We start from the raw sequence: 27504 nt of genomic DNA, 5'->3' as shown, positions 1-27504 counted from the left end.
AGTGATTATACTTCTCTAGGTAAATAATGTATGTTTATTTTCTCCTAATGTGGATAGTTTAATTTTGAATTGTTATTCAACAATCTGGGTGATTTGGTTTTAAAACATGGTCTCTCTGTTCCTAAAGCTAGCATAGAATTTGGATATAGTTTCGGCAGGTTTTATATTCACTCTGATCTTCCTGCCTTGTCCATCTAAGTGCTGAGATCATAGGTATGCACCATCAAATCCAGTGTTGATTTCTATTTTCTTTCTTTTTTTTGTACATTTATTTATTTGGGGAAAATGAGTGCACTTGCCATGATGTAGCAGTATTTTTTTGTCTTTTTATGTATATTTAGGTTCAGCCAGTTTTTTAAGAAAAGAAAAACTACTTTTGAATGTTCTTTCTGTTCAATTGCTTTAGGAACATAGAATAAATAATTCCTGCTTATTTCCAATCCATGATTCCATCATTGGTTCATTGCCTATCAGGTATCTCCATTACTAAAATACCTTTTCTCCTTCTCATTAAGTAATCCATAAACCTGTTGTCCAACTACCAACTGCAGGTTGTCATGTTTTGAAAGTATAAGTAATTAAATTTATTTGGTGGTGTTGGAACTTTTGTTGTTTTTAACATGTTGATCCTTAAGGAGTTCCCTTCCATGTCAGCACTGTAGATTCCTTTTATTATATAGTATCTTGTAATCCATTGACTCTCATGTCTCTTTGAGACATTATTTTCATGAATTCGAGCAGTTGGGATCCTTTTATTCCTGAGTCTTTTGGACATTGCCAGATTAGTCATTGAGCACTTAAGATTTTCTTGCCCTAGATTCAGCAAGCAGCCATTTCAGTAAGGATCCTTAGGTTTCTTATAAGTGTGACTGTCATTTAGAAACTTGCTGTTTCATTGTATTTTATTCTTTGGATAATAGTGTATTTTGAAGTGTGTGTATACAACACTTGTAATGTTTTTATGCTGTTTTATATTTTTTATTATGTATAGTAGGAGGGGCAAACACACAGTATACCTGTGTGGATGTAAAAGGACAGCTTGTGGGAGTTGATTCTCTCCTGCCATCTGGTTCCCAGAGATCAAATTCATGTTGTCAGCTTGAGGGCTAGAGAGATGGCTCAGTGGTTTAGAGCATGTACCTCTCTTACAGAGGACCCAAATGGGGTTCCTAGCACCCATGTCAGGTAGATATCAACAGCCTGTAATCCCAGCTACAAAAGATTCAACACCTGGTTTCCTTGGCACTTGCGCTAACATGCACATAACTTGCATACATACACAGTGTGGTATTTCAACACATGTACAATGTGTAGTGATTGATCAGGATAATATGCATACCTACACCTCAAACACCATTCCTTTGTGTACAGATATTCAGATACATCTCTGCTAGCTCTCTTGAAATTATCTGCCTCTCTTGAAATAGCCAGTCATCCTGCTATGTTATATTAAACATTAGAAGATATTCCTTCTATACCTGAAATGCCACACTATATCCATAAATACACTATTTTGTATACTAGAATATTACACAGTAGCGATGTGAGTCAAAAATAAAATATATGGGCCAGCAAGATGGCTCAATGAGTAAAGATGCTTGCCACCACGCTGTAAACTTAAAAATATATATATTTTAAATTGTGTGTATGCATGTGTGTCTTCTAAAACTTCCCTGTATCTGGCACACTGCCTTCCATATAGTGCATCCCCAAATTTAAATACACATACACACCAAAGATACATATGGTCAACTAAGTTTCAATTTTGTAGATTTCGTTTAAAAGATCAGTCTACCAGATGTGAAGCCCTCTGTTCCAATATTGATTTTAAAACATAATTTTATAAGAGAATCTTGGTTTTAATTAATAATAGTAAAAGTAGCTTTGTGTGTGTGTGTGTGTGTGTGTGTGTGTATGTATTCCCTAAGTTTTCTAATTATATTGCCCAGACTGTCCGGAGCTCCAGGGCTCAAATGTTATTCCTGCCTCAGCTTCTTAAGTAGATGAGACTCCATGCATATATCACCATAATTGCCAGCTCTCTGTATTGGTTTTAGACAGGTTGCATGGGTTCCTTGTGTGTGAGGGGGTGTTTTGGGGTTTTTTTTTTTTGGTGGTGGTGGTGGTGGTGGTGGTGGTTTGGTTTGGTTTGGTTTGGTTTGGTTTGGTTTGGTTTGGTTTTTGAGAGGGGGGTGTGGGGTTGTGCACTCGCATGCGCATGGTTCCATATAGGTATTCACAGGTACACTTTTGCTACATGTGGAAGTCAGAGGAAAGCATTTAGGAGTGGTTCTCTCCTTCCCTGTCTTCCAGGAATTGAACTCAGGTTATCAGGCACGATTAGCAATCTTGCTAGCTTTATTGTGGGATTCTTTTGTTTTGTTTTGTTTTTTGTTTTTCTTTTTTTTACAGTGAAATTTAAACTGTGGTTCTGTCTAAATTTGAAAGCATTTGGCAGGTGTTCTTTGATTATATTGGTTTGAAGTTAATTTGGTGTTTTTTGTTTATTTTAGTTTGTATTTCTGTTTTGGTTTGTTAAATAGAGGCTAATATTAATAGGATGCCTAATAAAGTTCATTGAAGTATAGAATTGTTCTTAAAACCAGTCACACCAAGAGTTCTCTATCATAGTCATTACTAGTATATCTACCTTTTCCGTCTTTTGGGTGTTTTCTTCTATCACATTTTCCTATCTTGACATTTTATAAGCATCTTATAATCATAAAATTCAAAAATACTTTTCTCAAAAAGTTACTTAACTTTTTTATTGTTGTTAGCTTTGTCAGTTTTGAGATTCTTATGATTCTCATTACTCATACATCTTGGCTTCATCTTCCAACTCATCTTTTCTTCTGTGTGTGTAGATGTGTTGCAGTAAGTAGGTCAGAAGTCATTTGATTATATTAGATTAGCTTTTAAGAACAAAAAGTTAAACATTCATGCACATTCTTTTCACCTATCCTGTTCCCCATACTCTCTCTCTTTCTGTACTAAGGATTGAATCTATGTCCTTGTGTTGTCTACTGCCATGCAATAATTCCAGTCCTAGTTCTCTTCAGTTTTGTGCTGTTCTGCCATCTTGGTTTTCCTTCTCTTCTTGCCCACCTATTTATTACATTCTTTTAAGGAGCTTAAGGAGCTGACTTGGAGTATGGTGAATAGGCACTGCAGCGGAGTTCAGGAAAATAAAAAACGTCAAACTCTACAAATTTTAAAGCCAGCACGTCACTGAACATCAGTGTTTATGGGACAATCGTTAACATAAAATGTTTATTCAGTATAGATTCCCAACAGTGTAAATTGACTAACTGTGTACATTAAACCAGAAAGTACCTTGCTGCTTTCATAAAGGTTTTGGAAGAAAGAACCCTATTGGTTCTTAGTTCTGTGGTCTTGTAACTTGTTCTTTTTCTAAGCTTTATTATCTTGCATCCCAAACTAGCTTGTTTGTTTCTTGCTGTACCATTTGTACAAACCATAAGTTGATGACTGGAACTTAAAATCTTGGTGATATATATAATTTTCTTTTTACCTGTTATTCTCTTAATTTTTCATATCTTAGTTTTGGTTGTGAGCCTAACCTTTAAGGGCTGAGCCATCTCTCCATCTCTAAATCTTAACTTATGAAGTACTTTTGAATTTTTCCTACTTGTGATTCTTCAAGTCCATTGCTTTGTAAAATATGTTCAGAGGGGCAGAGGTTTCTGTACACACATTTGTCAAACACATTCCTTCCGTTGAGCATACAGTAAGCATCTTTTAAGTGAAGGACTAAATATTACACTTTTCTTACACCTTCATAACATCTGTGTCAAGTAAATATTTTAGTGATGGTGTAGAAAACTGGTAAGTTTTATGTTGGGGGAGATTTCCTGAGAATAGATATATACATATTGTAAATATGCACGTATAAGTCTACCTTTTGTCAGCGTTTATTGAATTTAAATTAATAATTGACATTTAACTTGTCCTTTTATAATCATATAACATAATCTTTGTTTCGTTTTATTTGTAAGGTACATCTTATTCAGGTTATGAAGCAGCCGTATATTCAGCTGCGTCTTCCTACTACCAACAGCAGCAACAGCAACAGAAGCAAGCAGCAGCAGCAGCTGCTGCTGCTGCAGCAACAGCTGCCTGGACAGGGACCACCTTTACTAAAAAAACACCATTCCAAAATAAACAACTGAAACCAAAACAGCCTCCCAAACCACCCCAGATTCACTATTGTGATGTTTGTAAGATCAGCTGTGCTGGACCACAGGTACTTATATTGTGTATTTACCATGAGTCTTGGTGGTTATTTTTCATAGTTAAGTAGGGTTGATGTTCTAACTCCTGTACCTACAAAGCACATTCACATAACTGTGTATTCTACATCCAACGATTCACCCATAGGTCAAAAATATGCATGTGGAAGACTGTATCAGTGTAGAATGCCTGCATTTTTCCTTTTCATTATTTCCTAAACCATGCAATCAATCTTTACTCGGGATTTACAACAGGCATTATAAATAATCTAGGGATCTTAATGTGTATACATAGTAAAATACATAGATTGTGTGCAGATAACTTTGTTGTTTTATTTAAAGAATTGAGCATGCTTTGATTTGGTAAACAGTTTCCTACAACACTGAGAGATGGCTGTATTTCACTAAACATTTCTTTAGAAATAGTATTGTAACACAAAGGTGTGATAATCAAGAAAACTGTAAAAGTGCTTGTAAATGTAAGAAAAATGAAGAAAACTAATTCCCTCACACCATCCTTTTTAGGAAGCCTCCTTTGCTTTTTATATAAAACTAAAAGTTTTTATTCAAATTAACCTATAAGTTTAAAGATTGTATTCCTTATGAGACTGTTTTATACATGCTTTATAGATTGTAACATCTGTAATTTTGTCCATGAGGGGACTGGGAACTTGGAAGTTAGAAAGGTATAAGGAAGTTGAACTATGGTGCTGGGGATGTATCTCATTTGGTAAAATACTGGCCTATGAACAGACCCATAGACTAAAATCCCCACAACTGCATAGACCAAACATGGTAGTTGCTGCACACCTGTAATCCCAGTACTGAGAGGTAGATGCAAAAGAATGGAAGTTCATTGTCATCCTTGGCTGTGTAGTCTGTATGAAGCCAGCCTGGGTTAAAGGCCCTGTCTCCCTCTAGTAGCTTAAAAAAAAATGAACCTATGAAGAATGTGAGTCCTTTATTTTCGTTTGTTTTTGTTATAATCCTGCCATCTACACCTTAAAATCTGTGATTCAAGCATGGTCTGCTAATGAGTCACCCCTTCCTAAACCTTACTTGTTTTGACTATGACAGAGTCCATTTTTTGTCAAGTATAGGGGTTACACACCTGTAATCCCAACAACAGAAGTAGGAAGATTAAAAATTCAAGGCCAGCCTGGCCTTCATTGCAAAGTTTATCTTCTTAAAAATAAAATGTTTTTATATAAAAATTTATGTAAGTGTTGGCTAGAAGGATGGCTCCATGGTTAAGAGCACTTGATCATGGGGAGGATCTGGGCTGGGTTTCCAGCTCATGTGTTCTGGCTCACATAACTACTCATCCATAATTACAGTTCCAGGGGATATGTTGCTTCTGAGGGTACCAGGCATAAATGATTTTTAGATTTTAAAAAATTTTACACCAGCAGCTTAGCATATATAGAAAGCATTTTGGGGGAGAGTAGATCAAATTAGACTCTTCATATTATTTCTCTTTTTCTAACTATATTCCACCAGTATATGCTTTGTTTAGGGGTAGTAATTTTATTTTATTTTTGAAAGACATGGTCTCTCTATGTACCACCCTCCCTGTGTAGACCATACTGTCCTGAGACTCAATGAGATCTACCTGCCTCTGCCTCCCAAGTGCTGGGATTAAAGGCGTGAGCCACTGTACTTGGCTTGTACTTTCTAATTGAGCCACTATGCTTGACTTATATATATACTTTTTATTGGATTAGTTATGTTTTTAATATATAATTCCGGAATATTTTTAATTTTTTGTGTTTTCTGAATTGCTAACCCTTAGAGTATTAAAATGTATGTACTCATAGTATATGTTTTTATGCAATATATTTACCTATAGATTCTAATGAAGGTTACATGTCAGTGCATTCAGAGTTTCAAAATTAAATTTTTAAATATGCCTTTTATAAACAATTTTTATTATATAGTTATTGGTTTCTTCCCTCCTAATAACATAAGTACAGTTTCCCCTCATTTTAGTTTTTTTGTGGAATGTTTGCTATCCTTTTTTTTCTTTTTGCCCAATGTTATACATAAGTATTAAAAGATACAAGTTCTTGAAACTACAAGCAGTTTATCTTATATTTTAACTGTACATGAAAGTGCTTTGTAATTCAACCTATTGGGTAAGGAATAAGGAAATAGTTCAGTTAGCAAAGTATTTATTGGCTTTGTAAGCCTGCAACTATAAGTTCGATCCCCAGAAGTCATGTGTAAAAGAAAAAAAATTGCCTGATGTGGCCTGAGCTTATACTATGGTTCAGAAAGCAGAAATAGACAGATTATGACACTCCGTGGGTGGTCTCAGTGGTAAGCACCTCTTGTAAAGCAGAAACCTAGATAGTGCTTGTCCTGTGTTCTCCCTGAGAATACACGTACTCACTAACATGTATGCATCCTGTTCTCAGGAGGTTGGATTTGTAGTTCAGTAGTAGAATGCATGTCTGGCTTACTTCAGTCCCTGAATTCAGTCCTTAGTACCCAAATAGCAAATTATTTTTATTAAATAAGCTTCAGAGAACCACAGATCATATGTACAGAATCTCTTTTTTTTGGGGGGGGGGGGGGGGACAGTGTATTGTTACATAGCTCAGGACAGCCTTAAACTCAATGATCCTCTTCTTCAGCCTGCTTAGTACTTAGATTACAGGTCTGCACCACCACACCTTTACCACAGTCTCTTTTTGTTGTTGCTTTGGGGATCTGTTTGGCTTTTTGTTTGTTTATTTGGTTTTTGTTTGGTTTTGTTTGAGACAGGGTCTCACCATGTAACTGTGCTGGCCTGGAACTCACCATGTAGACCAAGCTGGCCTCAAACTCAATGCAGTTCTGTTCTGCCTCCTGAGTACTAAGATTAAAGGCAGTTTATAATCCCATTTTTAAATGAGTGTTAGAGATCTGAAAGTTGAATAGAATGTTATAGAAAGAAAATTTGTACTTTTTGTTCAAAACAGACTTATAAAGAGCACTTAGAAGGACAGAAACATAAAAAAAAAGAAGCCGCATTGAAAGCCTCTCAAAATACCAGCAGCAGCAACAACTCAACTCGTGGGACACAAAATCAGCTACGTTGCGAGCTCTGTGATGTGTCTTGTACAGGAGCAGATGCATATGCTGCCCACATTCGTGGTGCTAAGCATCAGAAAGTAGGTGTTTTGGTCCCCCTCCCACTCACACACACAGCCTTATGTCTTACTCTACTTATTTCACTTTTTCAACAGGGATTTGAAAAAAGATGACTTAAATTTTTGAAACCTTTGAGTATATCATAAACCTTGCTTATATGTTAATATACATCAAGGTAACATCAAACAGTCGTTGCTTAAAAGAAACACTAGAGACCTTTAAATTGAATTAAACCACTTCACGATTTGAGACTAAAGCATTTGTCTTTCTTAACTACAGACTGATTTACTTATAGACAAATCCTTTCATCAGTAAACTACGGACCCTTATCTGTTTCACAGAGATTTTGTTTAAAAAAAAAAAAAAAAAACACGAGGTTTTGTCTGTAAAACCATAATTGAAAGAAAATTGCAGTTTTGATTTTTATATTATAGTCTCACTCAGACAAATTTTTTTAAAAATGAACACATTTGAGTTTCCTGACAGGTGTGCTTTTTTGTTTTGTAGGTGGTTAAATTACACACAAAACTTGGTAAACCTATTCCTTCAACGGAACCAAATGTTGTTAGCCAAGCTACTTCTTCAACAGCTGTATCTGCTTCAAAACCAACTGCCTCTCCTTCAAGTATTGGCGCAAGCAATTGTACTCTGAATACGTCATCAATTGCAACTTCTTCAGTGAAAGGTCTTTCAGCTCCAGGAAACTCGTCTCTTAATAGCACATCCAACACTAAAGTGTCAGCGGTATCTACCAATATGGCTGCCAAGAAAACATCTACACCCAAAATAAACTTTGTTGGCAAGTACTAAAGATTGATTCTTTGTGTCCCTTCTAACTCTGTCAGAGTGGTTTTTCTTTTCCATTGTGTTGCTGGGTATTGAACCCAGAGCCAGGCAAACACTGTACTACTACGTAGCCTCTGTTCTCTCTGCTTCTGTACTTCCTAAAAGTCCACAGTCCGCTATCCTTTTCTGAAAGCTATTGAAGGACTCACCAGGTACCTAACTACTTAAAGTCACACAGGAGGCTGAGTAACTTGCTGCTAGCCTAAGTTTGGTTCTAGGAGGCCAACTGTTAATAAGAGAAACAGTGTTTCAAAAACAGTTTAAAAAAAAAAACAAAGAATAGAAAAACAGCCCCTACCAATTTCTGTGGTGTTTTTAATTTCATTGAAATTGACTACCTTAACTTAGACTTGACACAATCAACTGCTATACTGTAAAACATAAGATGCATCTTAGTTTCTAGCATGTATGTCCACCCATCGTTTTTTTTGATTTTTTTTATTCTGTACCTATATGTATGTTAAATGAGATTATTCCTAAGATTATGGATCTGTGTCTCATTTCTATGTAGCATATTCCTAGATGATTTTATGCATTCTAGTGTATGCAACTATAAAATCTGGGAAATTTAAAATCCCACCTGTGTTTGAGAATCATTTTGGTTGCTTGCTTGGTTATCCAATAGAAATTCCCTTCCCATTGTGTCCCATCACACAAATACTAAAAAATAGTCATAAAGTTGACTTACCTTTTTTTTTTTAAAGGAAAAGCTTCACTAATATTTCTTACTAATTGCCGGCTGTTTCTTCCCTATCATCTATGCAATGTTTCTATGGTAGAAAGGCTTTTCATTGTTAGGACTTGTTTTTTAGACATTTAATTTCATCTTTAGAGCTCAATTTCTTTCATCTAATCTCTTCGTCATAATCTCTATGTTCTTGTTACTTTTTGAAAACATATCAAACTCTGTCATCTCTTAAAATCTTCATTGGCCTTTATAAATGTCACCTACCACATAAAAGCTTTCATAATTGACTTCTACCTTCTTACCTTCATGTTGCCTTTACCTGGGGGAGTAGTTGATTACTAAATTACTTTCTTCAGTTTACTGCAGTCTTTAGGTCCATGTTTCTATACTTTAATACATGCTGTGCTTCCTGGTTAGACAATATTCTCTGCTGTCTTCTTGGCTGTTTTATTCTTTTTAATCTTCTCTCAAAGCCCAGTTCACATGGTATATCCTTGGGGAAGTCATTTCTTACTGGAAGAACTAAAGACTTGTGACTCTGTTCTGCTTCATTCCTACGATACTTAATGCCTACTAGCACAGGATATTATCTCTTCCTTTAAATTGTGAACAGCTTAGTCACAATTACCTTATCCTATACTTTTTAATAAAATTTTACTGAAGTTCTTTGACAGTTTCCAATATTTGTATAATTGTCTTATTTCTGTGGCTAGTTCTTAAAATACATTTGAAGGCAGTTTAAGAGTAGATCATTGACAGTATGCTTTTCTCTTGAGTAAAATGTTAAATTTAATTGATTAAAATAAAAGCAGTGATTTGTAGTTTTCCTTTTTGAGATTATTCACACTTACAATTTAGAATAAAAACAAATCTTGGCGGGAAAGATCGTGGTGGGTACAAGGTACTTGTCAAACCTGATGATGACTCCAGTTCAATCCCTGGTTTCGATGTGGTAGGAGAAAATTGACTCCTTCAGGTTTTTCCTCTGATCTTTACATGTGGTTATGACCCACATGGGCTGAACCTAGCATGCACAAAGCCCTGGGTTCAATCCCTGTCCCCACATAAAATCCACTATGGTGACGCATGCCTAAAATTCCAGCATTTGGAAGGTAGAGAGAGAGAACTGCCAGAATGTTGAGGCCAACCTCGCCTACATAGTTGATTGCAGATCTGGCTTGTCTACAGCTTGAGAACCCCCTTCTCAGAGATATGCAAAGAAAAGAGCAAATAAGAAGAAAAACCGCCAAGGGGGGTAGGTAAATATTTCTTATTTGCAGCTTAGGCAACTCAACACAGGCATGTATTATATTTAAACCCTTTGTTTTCAGGTTCCTTTTGTTCAGTTTGGATGCTAAATGTTAGGAAAACCAAGATAGGGTTTGTGGTACGGGTGTATGTTGTGAGATGGAGAAGGGAAAAATTTGAAAATGTGGCTCATTAATGAGATTTTTTTTAAAAAAGTGATGTAATGTATAGGTTTTTTTTAAAAAAATTCTAATCTATTCTGCATAAAGTTCAGCCAGCAGTAGTAAAGATAAATTTGTTTTCATCTTAACAGGTTTACACATTTATACAAAAATAAAATTACTGTAATATTTTGCTTTTCTAGGTGGTAATAAGTTGCAGTCAACAGGAAATAAAACTGAAGACTTAAAAGGAACTGAAGGTGTTAAAAGTACTCCTGCTGCCTCTGCTGTGCAGATTCCAGAAGTAAAGCAAGATGCAGTATCAGAACCAGTCACACCTGCATCCCTTGCTGCTTTGCAGAGTGATGTGCAACCCGTGGGACATGATTATGTAGAAGAGGTATTGATTTGAGAAAACCATTGCTCTGAAATTGGGCAAAAGGAAAAAAAAGTGTCACTCTGTTATAATCACACTTTATGTGTACAATCAAGCTGTAGCCAGTTGTAGTTTAGATTTCAGTTACTTACAAAATTAAGGTTGCTGATTTAATGGGTATTATTCATTTGGACATTAGAACAATTCCTGTTTTACAGGTAAGGTGAGTACAGTAATTAGAGGAACAAAGGAAACTCACAGAGGCTTGAATAAATAGTTGCCGTTAACAGATCGTGCAGTGGTGTAGTGTAACACTACAGTTTGCTTTCACTCCTTTGGAAAGTGTGGATAAGTTTCCAAGCTCTGGTGTATGTTTATAACAGGATGTTTACCCAATAAAGTTGTGACAATTAGGTAAACTGAGTGAGTGATATGTAGTAATGTTTGGGTAACTTTATCCTTATTCTGTTTCTTTTTCAAGAGATTACATAATATGTTGACTGTTAATAAGGTATACAGCTAGGATATTTAACTTAAGTAATTATAAATGACTAATATATCTTATAAAGGCAAGATTTGATTACCTTTTAAATTGTGTTCAGTCACTTTTATTTTTAATGTTTTAGGTTAATTAAGTCTAATCTTTAGACAGTTTAATTCAAATCCAGCCTTAATAGCACAATTTCTACTTAATAGTATTATCTCAGTCTGTTTTTCTCACTGTGCAGTTATAAAAAATTGCATCTTGACTTTTGTATGCATCATCAAAGTCTTGAGCTTTGAGAAGATTGTATAGCAAAATTGGTTTTTTTTTTTTTAATCATCCTCATTTTGAAGAAGCAGGTAGTCAGTAACTGGTAAATTTAAGACATCTAGCTAAATTTGGAAAGCATGGTTGACCCATACAGGATCACCTTAATACGGAGCCTTTAAACATTCAGTCATGGATGGTGCAGGGCCTCGTGGAGGCGTGCCACTCCTTGTAGATTTGTTGGCATTTGCTGAGTGATTGATGGGAGGAAGTGAATGGTCATTATCTTCAGTAATGTTAAAGCTGGCACATTGCCCACATGTGCCTGCGAGGGGAGGCAGAGACTGGTGGATCTCTATGAGTTCAAGGTCAGGCTAGTTCATATAGAAGAATTCCAAGTTAACCAAGGCTACAATAGTGAAACTCTGTATTGAATAGGGGATGGAGGTTGGGATTAAAAATAAATTTCAACATTAGATCAGCATGTTGGTGCACACCAGTATTGGGAAGGCAGGGGAATCAGCAGTTAAAGGCTATTCTTAGCTTCTTGAGACTCCGTCTTGTAAAACAGTATAAATAAATTGAAAATACAGAAATGAAAAATTATAGATTTTTTTACCCCACTTCAAATTCTGCTTGCTCCCAACATGATCAGAGATTCTATTTTTTCACACCAAGGTACGAAACGATGAGGGAAAAGTCATTCGCTTCCATTGTAAGTTATGTGAATGCAGCTTTAATGACCCCAATGCTAAAGAGATGCACTTAAAAGGGCGGAGACATCGACTTCAGTATAAAGTAAGGAAATATTACTGCGCTGTTGTCCTTTCAAGATTTTTGTTAACATATTTTTATTGCACGTGGGTATTTTACTTGCATGTATGTCATTGAGTCGTGTTTGACTGTTGGCCCAGAGAGGTCAGAAGAAAAGGCATTCGTTCTCCTGGATTTGGAGTTGTAGATGGGAATATTTTGTGCTGGGAATCAAACCAAGATCTTCTGGAAGAGCAGCCAGTGCTCTTAGCCTCTGAGCCAGTTGTCTCTCCAGCCCTTACTTGTCCTTTTGTAAAACAACTAGACCTTCCCTTCTGAAATTAGCATATCCTAATGATACATTCAATTTGAGAGAATCAGATATTTATTTTATTAGTTATACTTAAGTAATAATAGTAGCCCTGTTCTTCATATTTGTAGTAACTAGCTAAAGAAGAATCCAGCAAAATTAAAATATTGCTTGGGTCAAGAAGTTGTATAATAATAGTTTCACATTGAGTCTACAGAGTATAACTTCACCTACCTTCTTTATGTTGATAAAATTAATTTGTAGATAGTGCTGGAAAATCTCTTCATTTATTTTATACTAGAAATTCATCATAACCTACCTTCACATCTGAAAAGTTGCTAAAAAAAAAAAAAAAAAAGAAAAAAGAAAAGAATCCTGGACTGGTCGAGTAGATGTGTGGTTTTGTTTTACAGCTGGGATGGGAATATGCCATTCATGGTAACGTGAGTCCATATACCCAGGCCGTGTTCACTCATGTTTGGCTTCAGCTAAATTAAGTAAGAAATGAACATGCTAGCAGAGGGATTTTTATGGAGCATTAGTTTTGTGTGAAAAGATTTTTCTGATTCAACCTAATTGTACACTTCAGTAGGAAATTGTAACAGTATTCTGGCACCAAGGACTGGGAATAGCTCAGTTGGTAGAGTGTTAAGTTGACACAGTCCAAAGTTGGATACCCAGCACTAGATAAACTGGGTGTAGTAGCACATGGCTGTAATCTCAACATTTCACTTGGATAGAGGCAGATGAAAGAGTTCATCAGTTCAAGGACAATACCATTACAAATTTAGTTTGAAGGCAACCCTTTTTCACAAATGAGAACAAGAAACCAATATATACCTTTGCTACATGAAATTTATAAATAAACCTCTGATGAAAGACTGTGAAATTGTGTACTTTAAAATGGTTTTAAGCAGGTAAGGCACTTGGCACCTGTATAACCTGAATTTGATTCCTGGAATCAACATGGTAGGAGGAGAGAACTCATACAATATCCTCTGATCTCCACACATGCATTGTTACACATATGGATGCATATGTGCACACAGACAATAAATACGAAAATAAATTGCATTTAGTAAATTTAGTTTGTTGAAGGGGTCCGCTCCTTTTTTAAAAATGTTTCCTTGGAATTAATAGAAAAAAGTAAATCCAGATTTGCAAGTAGAAGTGAAGCCCAGTATTCGAGCAAGAAAGATTCAAGAAGAGAAAATGAGAAAGCAAATGCAGAAGGAGGAATATTGGCGGAGACGAGAAGAGGAGGAACGCTGGAGGATGGAAATGAGGTAGTGTTTTTAACTTTAAATTTTATGGCATTAAGTGGTTCTTCTGCCTTAAAGACAAAAAAAAAACCTATTCTGTGTATAATTTCCATATTCAGATTTATTTGATGTACTTCCAGTGTTCACTAAGATCCAAATCAAAAAAGATAAACATTAGAATGTTTAGCATACTGTACTTAGTTTGATTGTTACCTTGGTATGAAGGATTTTGTGGTGGCTCACATTTTCAATCCCAGCAAAGGCATGCGATTTCAAGGCCAGTCAAAGTTCAAGCCCAGGGTCGGGGTCTGGTGCCAGCCCAGACCATAAATTTGGGGAGGGGGGCAGAGGAGAGGCGTGGGAATAAAGACACATCTCACATGGCTTTATCGGGAGGGAGATTCTCAGGGATCCCTCATGAAATCCTGAGTTCACATCCTGAAAATTCCCCCACGTTTATTCTCCAAACAGCTTTTATACAAAAACAAACTGAGGGGGAAATTTATTAGCATTCTGTTTCCTAGGTAATCAGCACTAAAGTCATGTTTGCAACTATGGCTGCTCTGTCATGTAGCCTGGAATAACACCTCTTCCCAGGCGATCTCCATAATTACAAAGAAAGGAGCAAAACGATATTAGCATATCCTGATCTTTCGTTTATGATGGCACCATCTTGTCTAAAAGGCTAGGTGACCACCTCCTGTGTGGTCAGGTACTAGCTGGCCTAAAAGTCTGGCAACCATACAATGTAGGGCCTATATAATATTGCCTCACAGCCCAGTCAAGGATCCATGAGAAAAGTGGTAAATGGTATTATATATATTAAATATATTAATAAATTGGGGGTTGTAGAGGTGGCTCAGGGGTCAAGAACACATGCCCCTCTTGCAGATGACACTAAGTTCAGTTTCCAGCACTTCAGGTACCTGTCTCTAACGTTGGCTCTAGGGTATCCTGAACTCACATGTGCACATTTTCTTAACACAGACAAACATGTATAATTTAAAATAAAGTTTTAAAAAAAAATGTAGCTCCTGAAGAAATGTGATACTTTTTGATAGATGCTTCTGTTTAGAACCAATAAAAACCTTATATTTAAATATTTAAACTGTATAATTTAATTGTAAGATTTTTGTTGTAACAAAGAATTGTAAAACAAGCACCATCAGTTTTGGGATATTTTACTACTCCTAAAAAAATAATTTTTTTTTTCACAGCCACATTAACAATCACTCCCAGTTTGTCTTGCATGTTTACTGTCCCATCTCAGTACCATGGAGTCACTAATCTCCTTTCCATCTTTATAAATTCTATAGATTTCATAAGGAAAATCAGTTTTATATGATTGGCTTATACAGTGATCTTTTGTGTCTTTTTTTGTTGTTGTTGTTGTTATTATGCATGTTTACAAAGATGTTTGGGTATGAGTGTGTGTTATAGGAAGATATGTGTGTGCAGTATGTGTGTTGATGCACATGCATGCAGAGGCCCAGAGTAGGACATTAAGTGCCCTGCCCTTTTACTCCCTGACTTACTTCTTCAAGGCAAAACTGATGGAACCAAAGACTACACTTGGTGGGCAGCAAATCCCAGTAATCTCCTCCCAATACTGATATTACAGGTGTACACACCCAAGCTAAACTTTTCTTAAAGATTTATTATCTTTGTATTATGTATGAGTATTTGTTTACATAGCCTATATGTTTTTTGTAAAGTTACTTACTCATACTTTATTATGTGCTCCCTTTAGGTTTCAGTGATAGCTAATACATCAATTTATGTATATGGTAAAAATAACTTGCTTTAAATTTATGTCGTTATGTGTTGGGAATTCTATGACTAGATTATATAGTTAAGCCTCATATATCAAATATGATTATCTTAAGTATCTACTCGGTGTTTGGAAATATGTTCATATACTGAGCATGAGTTTATAAACAATAATTAAAATTCCTGCCCTTATATTATGTAAACATTTTTAGCAGTAACAAACAACAGGACTAACATGATTTTCTTGAACTTTAAGCTAGTTTTTTGTTTGTTTGTTTCTTATTCTTTTTTTTTTTCCTCAAGTCTTAAGTAACAGAGGAGTATTCTACCCAGTCCTCAGGTGACTTTAAAACACACTACCTGGAAATATTGGTAGTTTTTATAATTGCAATCAGTATGCACACACTTTTCTTTTTGCTTTAGACAAATTTATTATACTAGCCTAGACCAAGACAAAACAGAAATAGATTCTGAAAATGTTAACAGTAAAGAGGCTGTATACCAGATAACCATCTTTTAAATTCATTAAAGTTTTTTTTTTTTTTAATAGGGAATGTTTTGTGAATTTGTGTGTCATACTTGTACAGGTGCCATGTTATCTTCTCTGTATTGTCCCAGTTTTAGTATATATGCTGCTAAAGCGAGCACACTTAAGTGTTTTCTTGGGTATATGGTAATTTCTACTGAATTGACAGTTAGAAGATTTCACAGTTATTCTGGTGACATTGGCAATATAGCCTGTATTTCTTTTGGCAATACTTACTAGGAACCACAGGTATCTCTAGCCAAGGATTTGTCTTCTACTTGTTATAATCTGCCATGTACTACCTGTGTATTTATCCAGTGATGAAAGTGTGGGTTGCTACCATTGTTCCTTTTTTATAGCTAAAAAATACTTTATTTTGTACTGCTTTATCATGAATGGAGAACTTCGCTGTTTAAAAAAAAAAACTCAGGTGAGAAGATGGAGCTTTGCATAAAGTGGTTATTTTACAAATGGTGAGGGCTTGAGTTTGAATCCCCAAAACCCATATAAAGCTGGACCTGGTGATTCATATCTGTAATCCTATCCTATGTCTATAATGGGAGACATACCTGGAGAATTCCCAGAAGTTGTGGTCAAGCTAGTCTGGCATGTTAAGTAGACTTTGTCTCAAACAAGATGGAAGGAGGGAACCCAATATTAAAGGTTGTCCTTTGGCCCGGGCAGTGGTGGTGCACGCCTTTAATCCTTCATGTGGGAGGCAGAGGCAGGCGGATCTCTGTGAGTTCGAGGCCAGCATGGTCTACAAGAGCTAGTTTTAGGATAGGCTCCAAAGCTACAGAGAAGCCCTGTCTTGGCACATGGACACCATGGCACATGCACACACATGTACATACACACACAGTTTATTATCAGGTAGGTTCCTTTGGTTATAGGCATTTGGATTTAGCAATCATTACTTTAAATGATTAGAGTAAGCTGAGGTACTGTTTTCTGTTATACTTTTGTTCTGAGGTATGAAGTCTTGTTCTTACCTTATTGCTGTCTCTTTCACTCCATTTACTTCTCAAAAAATACAGTGAAAATTGGAGAAAGGGGGGAAGGATAGTACTGAGTTATTTTGAGTATTGTTTTGTTTGTTTATCATTTTGTGTTTGTCTGATTACAAGCATGTGTGCCACTATGTGAGCAGAGGTCAAAGGGCATCTGTTCTCTCCTTTCATTTGGGTCCCAGGGATGGAACTCCCTGAGTCTTGCTGGCTTGATTACTTTTTTAAAATAGGTTTTTATGTTAATTGATGGAAGTTCTTAAGCTGATTATTTTGTTTTTAATGTATCATTTGTGCACCAGACGTTATGAAGAGGACATGTACTGGAGAAGAATGGAGGAAGAGCAGCATCATTGGGATGATCGCCGCCGAATGCCTGATGGAGGCTATCCTCATGGCCCTCCAGGCCCATTAGGTCTTTTGGGAGTCCGACCAGGCATGCCTCCCCAGCCACAGGGTCCCGCAGTAAGTATCTGCTTTCCTTACATGGACATGAGAATTTAATCCTCCTTCAATATTAGAAGATGTTTTGTGAGCTGATTTTGAGTAATAATGTCATCAGTTCTTAATTGATTAATTCTTAATGCTAATGTCTTTATGCATAAGAACTTAGTCAAATTTCCTTTGTACTCTTTATTTTCAATACTTTCTAAATTCTAGATGCAGAGCTGCCTTTTTGGGGGGGTTTTCTGGGAGCGGGGAGGTTCAAGACAGACTGTCCTGGAACTTACTCTGTAGATCAGGCTAGTCTCGAACTCACAGAGATCAGCATGTCTCTGCCGCCCAGATGATAGCGTTAAAGGCAGATGCCACCACCACCCAACTCAAAATTTTTGTTAAATATTTTGTATTTAAGAGACTTTCCTGTCTTTATTTTTCCTTAGATTGGAAAAAAATTCTTATGTCAGAGGTAACTCATTTGCCATTACAGTATTTGAGCAAACTTATTACTATTACCGAAAACAAAGTGAGTTTCAGATCACTGAAAAACATTTACAAGGAGATTGGGTCAGTAGTAGAGAACTTCGTATTCTATTTCTCAAGTTTGAGTGTAGCACTACAAAATTTAAGAAGCAATTTCATACCCTTGGGGGGTGTGTATGTGTACATACATACATATATACAAATAAATATACACACATCTGTATCTATATATAACAGTTTTGTTTGTTTGGGACAGAGATGCTTACATTTTCATTTTATTGCAAAGGAAAATAGGAGTCTGGAGAGATAGCTCAGTTTTAGCACACTGGCTGCTTTTCCAGAGGTCCTGAGTGCAAATCCCAGCAACCACATGGTGACTCACAACCATCTATAATGTCAGATGGTGTCCTCCTCTGGCTTGTAGACAGAACATTGTATACATAATAAATCTTCTTTAAAAAAAGAAGGAAAGTAGATTTTAAGTGGAATTTTGTTTAAATGACTTTCTTATTGTAAAGCTTAGTAACTATCTGAATTGAAAAATTAGAATTTCTTTTATTCTGAAAAGTAACCTTTTCTCTCTGTAGCCCTTACGCCGCCCTGACTCATCTGATGATCGCTATGTAATGACAAAGCATGCGACCATTTATCCAACTGAAGAAGAGTTACAGGCAGTTCAGAAAATTGTTTCTATCACTGAACGTGCTTTAAAACTCGTGTCAGACAGTTTGTCTGAACATGAGAAGAACAAGAACAAAGAGGGAGATGATAAAAAAGAGGGAGGTAAAGACAGGTGAGTTTACAAATTACTTATTTCCTTTACATGAGCATTTTATATTTATAAAGATAAATAAGATTGATAAGGGGCTGTCAAGATGGCTTAGTATGAGTATGTTTGCTGCTCTAGTTCTAGAGTGCCTGTGTTCTGTTACTGGTACTCACATCAGGCAGCTCACAACCAGTAGTAACTTCAGCTCCAGAACTGATTGCAGACATTTACATATGTATATGCATATACATAAAAATTGGAGACGTTAGTCCACACATAATTAACTATATTTGTATTTTAGCTACAAGGCTTAATATATATTTCTACCACCACCAGGCTTTTTGTTGATTTTTAAAATTTATTATATGTTTATTACAAAAACATTGAATCTGTTTCAAAGTAGCCCTTATAACTTTTCAGTTATATTAAGCTTCTCTTTTCTTTTTATTTATGTGTTGCATCTTGTCTCCACTTTGTCTATATTTTAGTACCTTTTAAAAACATTGATCAAAAGCATTAAGTTAGCAAAGCTTTAACATCTTTTTATTATTATTTATTTATTTATTATTATTTTTATTATTTTTCTAATTTTTCTTTTTCCCATTTGGGAATTTTTTTGTATTAATGTTTCTCTTACAGTTCTAACTTGAGAAGTAAACTGTGGGTTGGGCCCCCAGCTAAAACCTAGAACACAGCAAGTAGAAGCAAGAGGATTATAAGTTTGAAACCAGCCTGTGCTATTCTTTTAAGATTCTGTAAGATAGACAGTTTGTTTTAGTTGTCGCTTTGCCAACTTAGACCTTGATACAGTTTGTGATTTTTAAGAATATTTTTATTTGTATCTGTGTGAGTATATGCATATATGTGCATTGGAAACCAGGAGGAGAAGGTGTCTAGCCCATGGAGCTAAAGATTTAGGTTTTGCCAAATACAGCTTGCTATGTGGGTATCAAGATTTGCACTCTGTTCCTCACGAACAATCACTCTTAATCACTAAGCCATCTATTAATGTTTTATTTTTAGTGTATATTGTTTATCTAAATGATATATAGTTTAAAATAGTTTATATTTTCCTGTATGTTTGAAGAAAATTTCACTAGTGCAAAAATCATCTAGTTTAATATTATACTTGAAGGAAATTGTAGTTCTTGTTGAGAAATACCATATCTTAATATAAGTTGATTTTGCTGCAGAGCTCTGAAAGGGGTGTTGCGAGTGGGAGTATTGGCAAAAGGATTACTCCTCCGAGGAGATAGAAATGTCAACCTTGTTTTGCTGTGCTCAGAAAAACCTTCAAAGACATTATTAAGTCGTATTGCAGAAAACCTACCCAAGCAGCTTGCTGTAAGTATCATGGAAATGTTAAATTTATCCTTTGTCCAGATCAGAAGATTTTGGCAGGGCTACCTGTGCATCAATTTAAACCTCAGCCAGCCTTTTAATTTTTGGTTTGGCTTTCATAATGAAGAGATCGGCTACTCTTTTTTCCCCTTTCCCTTATTTGTGCAAACTGATGAAATAGTTTTCTTCTTCATCTTTTAGGGGTTTTACACTGCTTGTAATTTGGCAGGATGCCGTCTTACTAATTTATTTTAAATGGAAAAATTCAGCATATGCCCAGTTTTTCCAAAATTGGACTGCTGAGAAGACATAGCAAGGAATATATTTTCTCCATTTTATTGAGTGTGTGTGTACACATCATGGTGTGTATGTATAGTGGTCAGAGGACACAATATATACTTCAGTTCTCTCCTCCGACTGTGGATTCCAGGAATCCAAGTCAGATCATCAGCCTTGGCAGCAAGTGCCTTTTAAAACCCATTTTCTTGACTGACATGATTTTTAAAACAAAATTAAAATTAAAAAAATAAATAGTAAAGAAATTAAAAGCTTATATATAGCAAGTTTGACTTATTTACTTATTAGTTTATGAATCTCTTAGTTGAATGCATGCTTTTGATATAATAAGAATGTATCTTACTTGAATTTGTCTGGCTTTATTATTAATACAGTAGTTGCTGTGTATTTTGAAAAGATGTCTGAAACCTCAGACAGTATATATGTCATGTTTTTCTCTACTCTTTCCTGGGATAAAGTACAAATAAATGACGCAAATATTTATAATTAAACATAGTAGATTAATGAAAAATTCTCTACCATATGTCTTAGTAGCAACAACCTCAGCATGTCCCCATCCCTGCCACTAGGGGAGTATTGGCTATAAACCCAAGACCTTATGCATGCTAAACATGTGCTATACCACCAAGCAGCATTCCCCAGCTCATCATTCCTCAACACGAGAACTTTGACATTTTTACTAAAGTTCTCTGTGTTGTAGTTGAGTGCCAGCATCACTCACATGCTGCATCATAACATAACAGCATAACAGTGGAGGAGAGGACTGCACAGAGTTGTCATCAGACATCTGTGCACAAGCGTACAAGTGATAGAGCATCCTCTTTTTGGTTCTCTAAAAACATAACTTTTTCTAAAGATGAGATTTCAGAAGTTGAATATGCTGTAATCCAACACATGGGGAGTGGGAGGCAGGAAGATCATCAGGTCAGGGTTGTAGTTTACTACCTGTAGAGTTTGAGCCCAACCTGGGCTGCATGAGGTCATTTGCAATCAGTCTTCTAAAACATTACAATCAATTAGACATTTAAAATTTAGGGATTGAGATTTTCCTGGATTTTACATTACTAATACAGAATTGTACTTGACCAGAGTAGAGCAATAGAAAACAAAAGAACAATGAGATGTCCTGTTGAATTTAAGCCATATTGAACGTAGCATTGGCACCTAGTGTTTTGGTTTGGTTTGGTTTCTTTCATATTAGCATTGTTTCCAGAATTAAAATCAATCTTTCCAAATATTAGGAGCCAGTAGAATTAGCATTGAATTTCTTCTTAGTTCTGTTTTCGTATGAGTGGGACAGTGATGTAGGGCATGACAGTGGCCAGTAAGCTTTAGGGAGGGAAAAAACAAAATGTAAAAATTTTAAGTAATAGCTTGATATGCTAATAGGCACTTATACTTAAAGAAACTTTTGGGTTTTTTTGTTTTGTTTTATTTTGTTTTGTTTTAAGTAGCTATCCATATAGCTCAGTGGGTAAAATGTTTGCCTCCAGAGTCTGATGTCTGGAGTCTGAGTCACAGAAGCTGTGGAAAGAAAAGAGACAATTTCCTAACATTGTCTTCTGACTCATTCATGTCGTGGTATGTGTATGCCATATGCACTCACATCACACACATGCAAACACAGTATAGAACAAAGTGGTTTTTTAGGGAGGGGCTGTTGGAGATGTCAGTAGTTAAGAGTATTATTCTTGCAGAGGGCCTCAGTTTGAGTCCCAACATCCTTTGTCTGCTCACAACCAGCCAGAACTCCAGTTCCAGGGAATCCAACACTTTCTCTAACCTCACAAGCACCAGGCATGCATGTGGTGCAGATAATATTGCAAATGAAACACTCATGCACATAAAATCTTTTTTTAAAAAAGGAAGTGCTGGGTGGTGGCGGCACATGCCTTTAATCCTAGCACTTGGAAGGCAGAGGCAGGTGGATCTCTGAGTTCAAGGCAAGCCTAACCTGTGAAGCGAGTTTCAAGACAACCAGAGCTGTTACACAGAGAAACCCTGTCTTGAATAAACAAAAATTAAAAAGAAAGAAATTAAAAAGTGCTAAATAATTAACAGTTAATGAAAAACAAACTACTTTGCAGATCACTTGCTCTTAACTGTGTGTACATAAACAAGTAAAATAAAGCAAATTAATCATTGTCATTAACATTTATATAGTATTGTTAAGTACTTAAAAAGTTAATCTAGGGGGCTGGTGAGGTTGCTCAGAGTTGCTGCCAAGTCTGATGGCTGAGTTCACACTCCCCAGGACCCAATTGGTGGAAAGAACTGCTGCAAGTCGTCCTCTGGCTCTACTCATGCACAGTGGTATGTGTAAGCATGCGCGTGCACACATAATAAATTGAGGTGTCTTTTTTTGGTTGGTGGTGGTTTTTTGGTTTTGGTTTTTAAGTTAACTCTCCAGCAACTTTGTGTTGAGTATGATATCACAAGTAAAAAGTAATGTACAATTTGAGCCTAAATAGTAATATATAAAATTTCATGTTTCTGTCTTGTTCTCAGTGGTGTGGGTGGGCGGGTACTGGGGTTCGAATCCAGAGCCTTTCACACACCAAGTGATTTATCAACTGAAATATATTTGCTCCACCTGTGATGTCTATATAGAGACTTAATTTGTTCATATTAACTGGAAGTAAATTCATGCCTACCAAATTACAATAGATCTGTTACTGACTGCTTCTGGGTAAGCAATAAATTAACAAGTTGCAGAGAATGAACTATGGGAATGGTTGTTGAATCAGGCTCCTTGAGGTGTCATACATATTTTACTTCCCTTGAAAGTCTGTAAATATATGAGATAATATATGAGCAGCTTTTTCTTTTAATTTATGGGTTAAAGAAGACATGCATACACATGTGCAAATAACTCCTATTAAAGTAATGGGATGACTGATTAAGAACACCCATATGGTGAGTCACAGCCATCTGTGATAACAGGTCCAAAAGGATCCAAGCCTCTTCCTTACTCTATGGGCACCAGACATGCACATGGTACACAGACATACATGCAGGCAGGCAAAATGCCAAACACATAAATATTAATCAATAGAAAAGTTTGAAAATAGTGGAAAATATTAGTTCCACAAAGAATTCTGAAAATAAGGAAAGTCAAGAGATTAATAATGGTATGGGTAGTTAGTCTGTTGTGTTTCTTTAGAGGGAATAGAATCCAATATTTGTAGAAAGGTAAATGTAACAAAAGCCACAATAAAGCTGTATTCGTCTTTTAATGCAAAAGATTCAACTAATTTCTTATAATCTTTATTACATAGGTTATAAGTCCTGAGAAGTATGACATAAAATGTGCTGTACCTGAAGCAGCAATAATTTTGAACTCGTGTGTGGAGCCCAAAATGCAAGTTACTATCACCTTGACATCTCCAATTATCCGAGAAGAGAACATGAGGGAAGGAGGTTGGAAAGCCAATTAAACGTTCTACTTTTGTATTAACTTTTTGTTTCCCATTTACCTATCCTTTGATGGCATTAAGCCCTAGAAGGCAACATGCTGGCATTACATATGAATTTGGTAGATTTAACTTACTCAGCAATTAGTTTTGCTTTAGATCATTTCTAACAAAGTGAGTGCTCTTCTTAGTGATGTGCTGTTATAGAAAACATCCTGTGATTGGTTTTCTTGATAGATTTTTTTTCCTTTCTTTTCTTGCAAACCTCAGATTTCTGGAAAAAAAAACTTCAAAAAATTGTTTTTTGCATAGTCAATACATAGAAAAAAAATTTAAATGCTTGTTAATAACTTTGGGCCACAATTTAACTTTTGCTAAGACAGTCTTGGTCTTGCCTGGTCATGATTAATAAAGTTCACAAATTGGCAAACTATCTACAACACTTACTTACAATTGTTATATATATCGTCATGGATCTGGCTGTCCTGAAGTAAATATTTCTAGTTCTCTGAGGTTGCTCAATTTTGCGTACTTTATCAATGCAGAACATGCGAATGCACACAGATTTGGGCACTTGACCTACGTATCATCCTAGAGCTCCTAACAAATGAAGTGGATAAGTGAGTTACAGTACAGTTCAGGGTATTGTTTTGTTTTTGTTTTTGTTTTTTAACTGAATTTGCATTTGTAGAACATGAAACTCAATAGTGCCAGCAATGTTGCTTTAGGGACTATTCTGTAACATTTTCAAAGCTTCCAAAGCGTTTAAGCCAAAAGCATGATCAGTGTCTGCAGTAATGTTGGTTCTCTTGTTTTATGGGTCAGATAAAATTTACTTTGTTTCCTTTCATGTTGTTTTTATCCATCTTAAGTTGTTGGAAATGGAATTAAATTTTACAGTGTCTGTTTTTACTACAGGTAGAGGAGAAAAAGTATTAATAAGGCAAAATGATTATTTTTAAGAAATTGGGCTTTTTCATAGCCCAAGAAAAGAATATTTTAGTCAAATTTTTATTTGGAGGAATGTCTGATTTTATATATTTCATATCTATACCATATTAGGATTTTTAAATATTGTACCTTAAGCTTTGCATCCTAAAAAAATATGTGAATTTTATGTAAAGGATCATTGCTGTGAGCATGAATTCCCCTTGAAGATCTAGCTCTCTGTGTTGTTGAAGAAAATAGTTCTTGAGACAATTTGGCCAAGTTGTATGTGGCATATGATCCTTTACTTAGCTTTTTAAAAATCTTATATGTTGTTTTATAAAATAATGTTCCTATATTTGATGTAAAATTATGCTTATATAACCATTTAACTTTATTTCAGAATGTTTCTGTGTATTTAGCCTCGGTTCATTATCAAGCCATTTTATAAGTTATAGAGTCCTGTTGTAGTAAATCTTTTAACATGCCTTTAAAGGAAACAAAATTATTTTTTTGTCTGACCCAGACTGAGATAAAATTACTGTTCTGAATTTTACAAATATGATCATGAGGAAAATGGTCAGCCTGAAATTGAAAGATTTTGCTTCAAGGCACTGAGCTGGAAAGTTGGATATACAAAAGTGTAGAAACATTGTTAAGAGTGTTTTTTGCTGCAGATGACTGCAGTAAACCCATGTTTTTAGCTTTGTCATGAAGATTGCTTCTTTCTAGCTGCAGAATATCGGTATGTATTCTCTCTCACTGCAGCTCCCGGTGCTCTGTGTCTTCAAATCATTTAAAGCCTTTAGCTTGCTTTGGGGAGTTAGTACAGGGTGTAAGGAAGGCTTTGCCGGAAGAACATTGTAAATCATGAGATTCAACTATTATATTTCCACATAGTGTGATAACTTCTTTAATATGTAGTGGTCTGTTTGATATGAAATAATAAAAGAAATAACTAAATTGTCAAAATAACTGTTAAACACACGACAGATGTCTTTTCTGGTATTGTGTTTGACAGTTAACATACAGTAAACATTTAATTGACTTTAAGCTTGAAATGTTCAGAATGCTCTAACCATTGCTACAGAATTTTTTTCTGCAGCAAATCAAGTATTGTGTGTGTTTTTTTTCTACCTGTAGCTTATCAGGCCCGGTCCAAAGCCTTCTAGCAGAAGGGATTGATTCCTGTCAGGGGTTGCTGCCAAGACATCGGAAGGATTTTTGACCAAGGTTTTCAAAAGCTCAGTGTCACATCTGCCATTTGATGAAGGGAGGATTTTGGATGCAGAGTCTGGCATTTTTTTTTGTCCTTTGTGTGGCTATTTTGTTTGTCTTTTGTCTTTTCTAGATTTGAGCAGTGTTCACACTAGTTTTTAAATAGTTGGGTGAATTATATTTTACATAACAAATGTTAATTGAAATTAATATATCCCCATTAACTTTTAATCATAAAATAGTGTGGACACAGCATGTCTTCTAATTGGTGATTAACCCCTTAAAATTTGTGAAATACATTCATATAGGAAAAGAATTTGTATTTTTTTTTAATAAATTAACAGGTTTTTGTTTTCTTTCATTGACTGTTAGGGAACAAATATGATTTTAGCACAATATATCTAAGGGGTTAATCTACTTAAAATATAAAAATGGGTACAAAAATCCACACTCCAAATTTAACAAAAATTTCCTACTCAATGCCTCTTATTTGTCTTTAACTTGTAATAAGTGTTCTGGCATCACTGAATTTCTATTGTAGGTTACAGTTTCATACAAAAAGTTATTGGAAGAATTATGTAAGGTTCTGAAATACATTAGATTTAGAAACTTTACATTGACCATAGTCGTCTGTTTACATTCTGGCTTTAACATCCTGTAAATAGAGCAGTAGACAGAGGTCTTTCTGCCTAGTCTTCATGTTGTGGAAAGTGGAAGTGGTTGAGGTGGATTTTTTTCTTTTTCAGGGTAGTTATCTATCCTTTCTTTGTCCTTTTTCCTTCTCATTTTTTAGATAACTTTCATGTTTCATCTATGCATAAGAATGACAACTTACCTCCTAAGACTTCTAAATTACTGGGCCAGAGAGATGACTCATTGAGTAAGAGCATTTGTTGTTCTTGTAGAAGACCCCAGTTCAATTCCTAGCACTCAGGGTTTGGCAACCCACAATCAACTAGACTCCTGGCCCTGGCCCAGGGCATCTGATGCCCTCTGGACTCTCTGGGCACCCACAAAAATACATAAATAAAAAAATAAATTTTAATAAAATTGATTTCTAAATTCTAATAAGACCAAAAAAAAAAAAAAATCAAGCACTTAACCCAGACTTACAGACTTATTAGTTTATATTTCTTCTTCTCTCACTCATAGTCATGTGAAATACTCAGTAAATTATTGTTTCCTAAATGTGTCATGGTTGCTCTCTAGTTACTGCTTATATTCAACAGATTAATTTTCCTGTATTTAAAAAAAAATCACATTATAAACTAGGCACAATGGATCATACTCTTAATCCCGGCTCTCAGAGACTGAGGGAAGAGGATAAACCATGGTTTCAAGACCAGCCTGAGCTAAAGACAAACCAGAAAAGCAAAATATACTATAAAGTTGATAACAACTATGAATTAGATTGAAGTAGTTAGTTACTATTTGGTTATATGTTTGACCAGCAAATTTATTATCTTCTTCACATTTTATAGATATTTCAGAGAAACATGTAGCTGGCCTTTAGATCTTCACCTTTGTGAATG

The 27504-nt window shown here is 35.5% G+C and overlaps 1 protein-coding gene and 1 non-coding gene across 4 annotated transcripts in view; one reads left to right on the top strand and one right to left on the bottom strand.

The window, feature by feature from the left end:
• The window catches only part of Zfr (zinc finger RNA binding protein), a 66505-nt gene that overhangs the window by 26086 nt on the left and 12915 nt on the right, over positions 1-27504 (top strand). For all 3 annotated transcript variants that reach the window (XR_005284607.1, XM_038321604.2, XM_038321603.2), the window contains 10 exons: positions 4017-4264; positions 7214-7405; positions 7893-8184; positions 10532-10728; positions 12134-12253; positions 13659-13804; positions 17386-17548; positions 18595-18800; positions 19970-20120; positions 23693-23834. Coding sequence is in view for 2 of the 3 variants with exons in the window: in XM_038321604.2 (XP_038177532.1) it covers positions 4017-4264; positions 7214-7405; positions 7893-8184; positions 10532-10728; positions 12134-12253; positions 13659-13804; positions 17386-17548; positions 18595-18800; positions 19970-20120; positions 23693-23834 (1857 nt within the window). In the remaining variant the exon portion in view is untranslated. The remainder of the gene's footprint in view (positions 1-4016; positions 4265-7213; positions 7406-7892; positions 8185-10531; positions 10729-12133; positions 12254-13658; positions 13805-17385; positions 17549-18594; positions 18801-19969; positions 20121-23692; positions 23835-27504) is intronic.
• LOC119810883 lies at positions 16093-16198 on the bottom strand. The gene has a single exon (XR_005284827.1). It is a non-coding gene; the product is annotated as a U6 spliceosomal RNA (small nuclear RNA).

This window comes from Arvicola amphibius, chromosome 3, assembly GCF_903992535.2.
Source record: "Arvicola amphibius chromosome 3, mArvAmp1.2, whole genome shotgun sequence".
Classification (NCBI taxonomy): domain Eukaryota; kingdom Metazoa; phylum Chordata; class Mammalia; order Rodentia; family Cricetidae; genus Arvicola; species Arvicola amphibius.
This window is presented reverse-complemented; position numbering and strand designations above follow the sequence as displayed.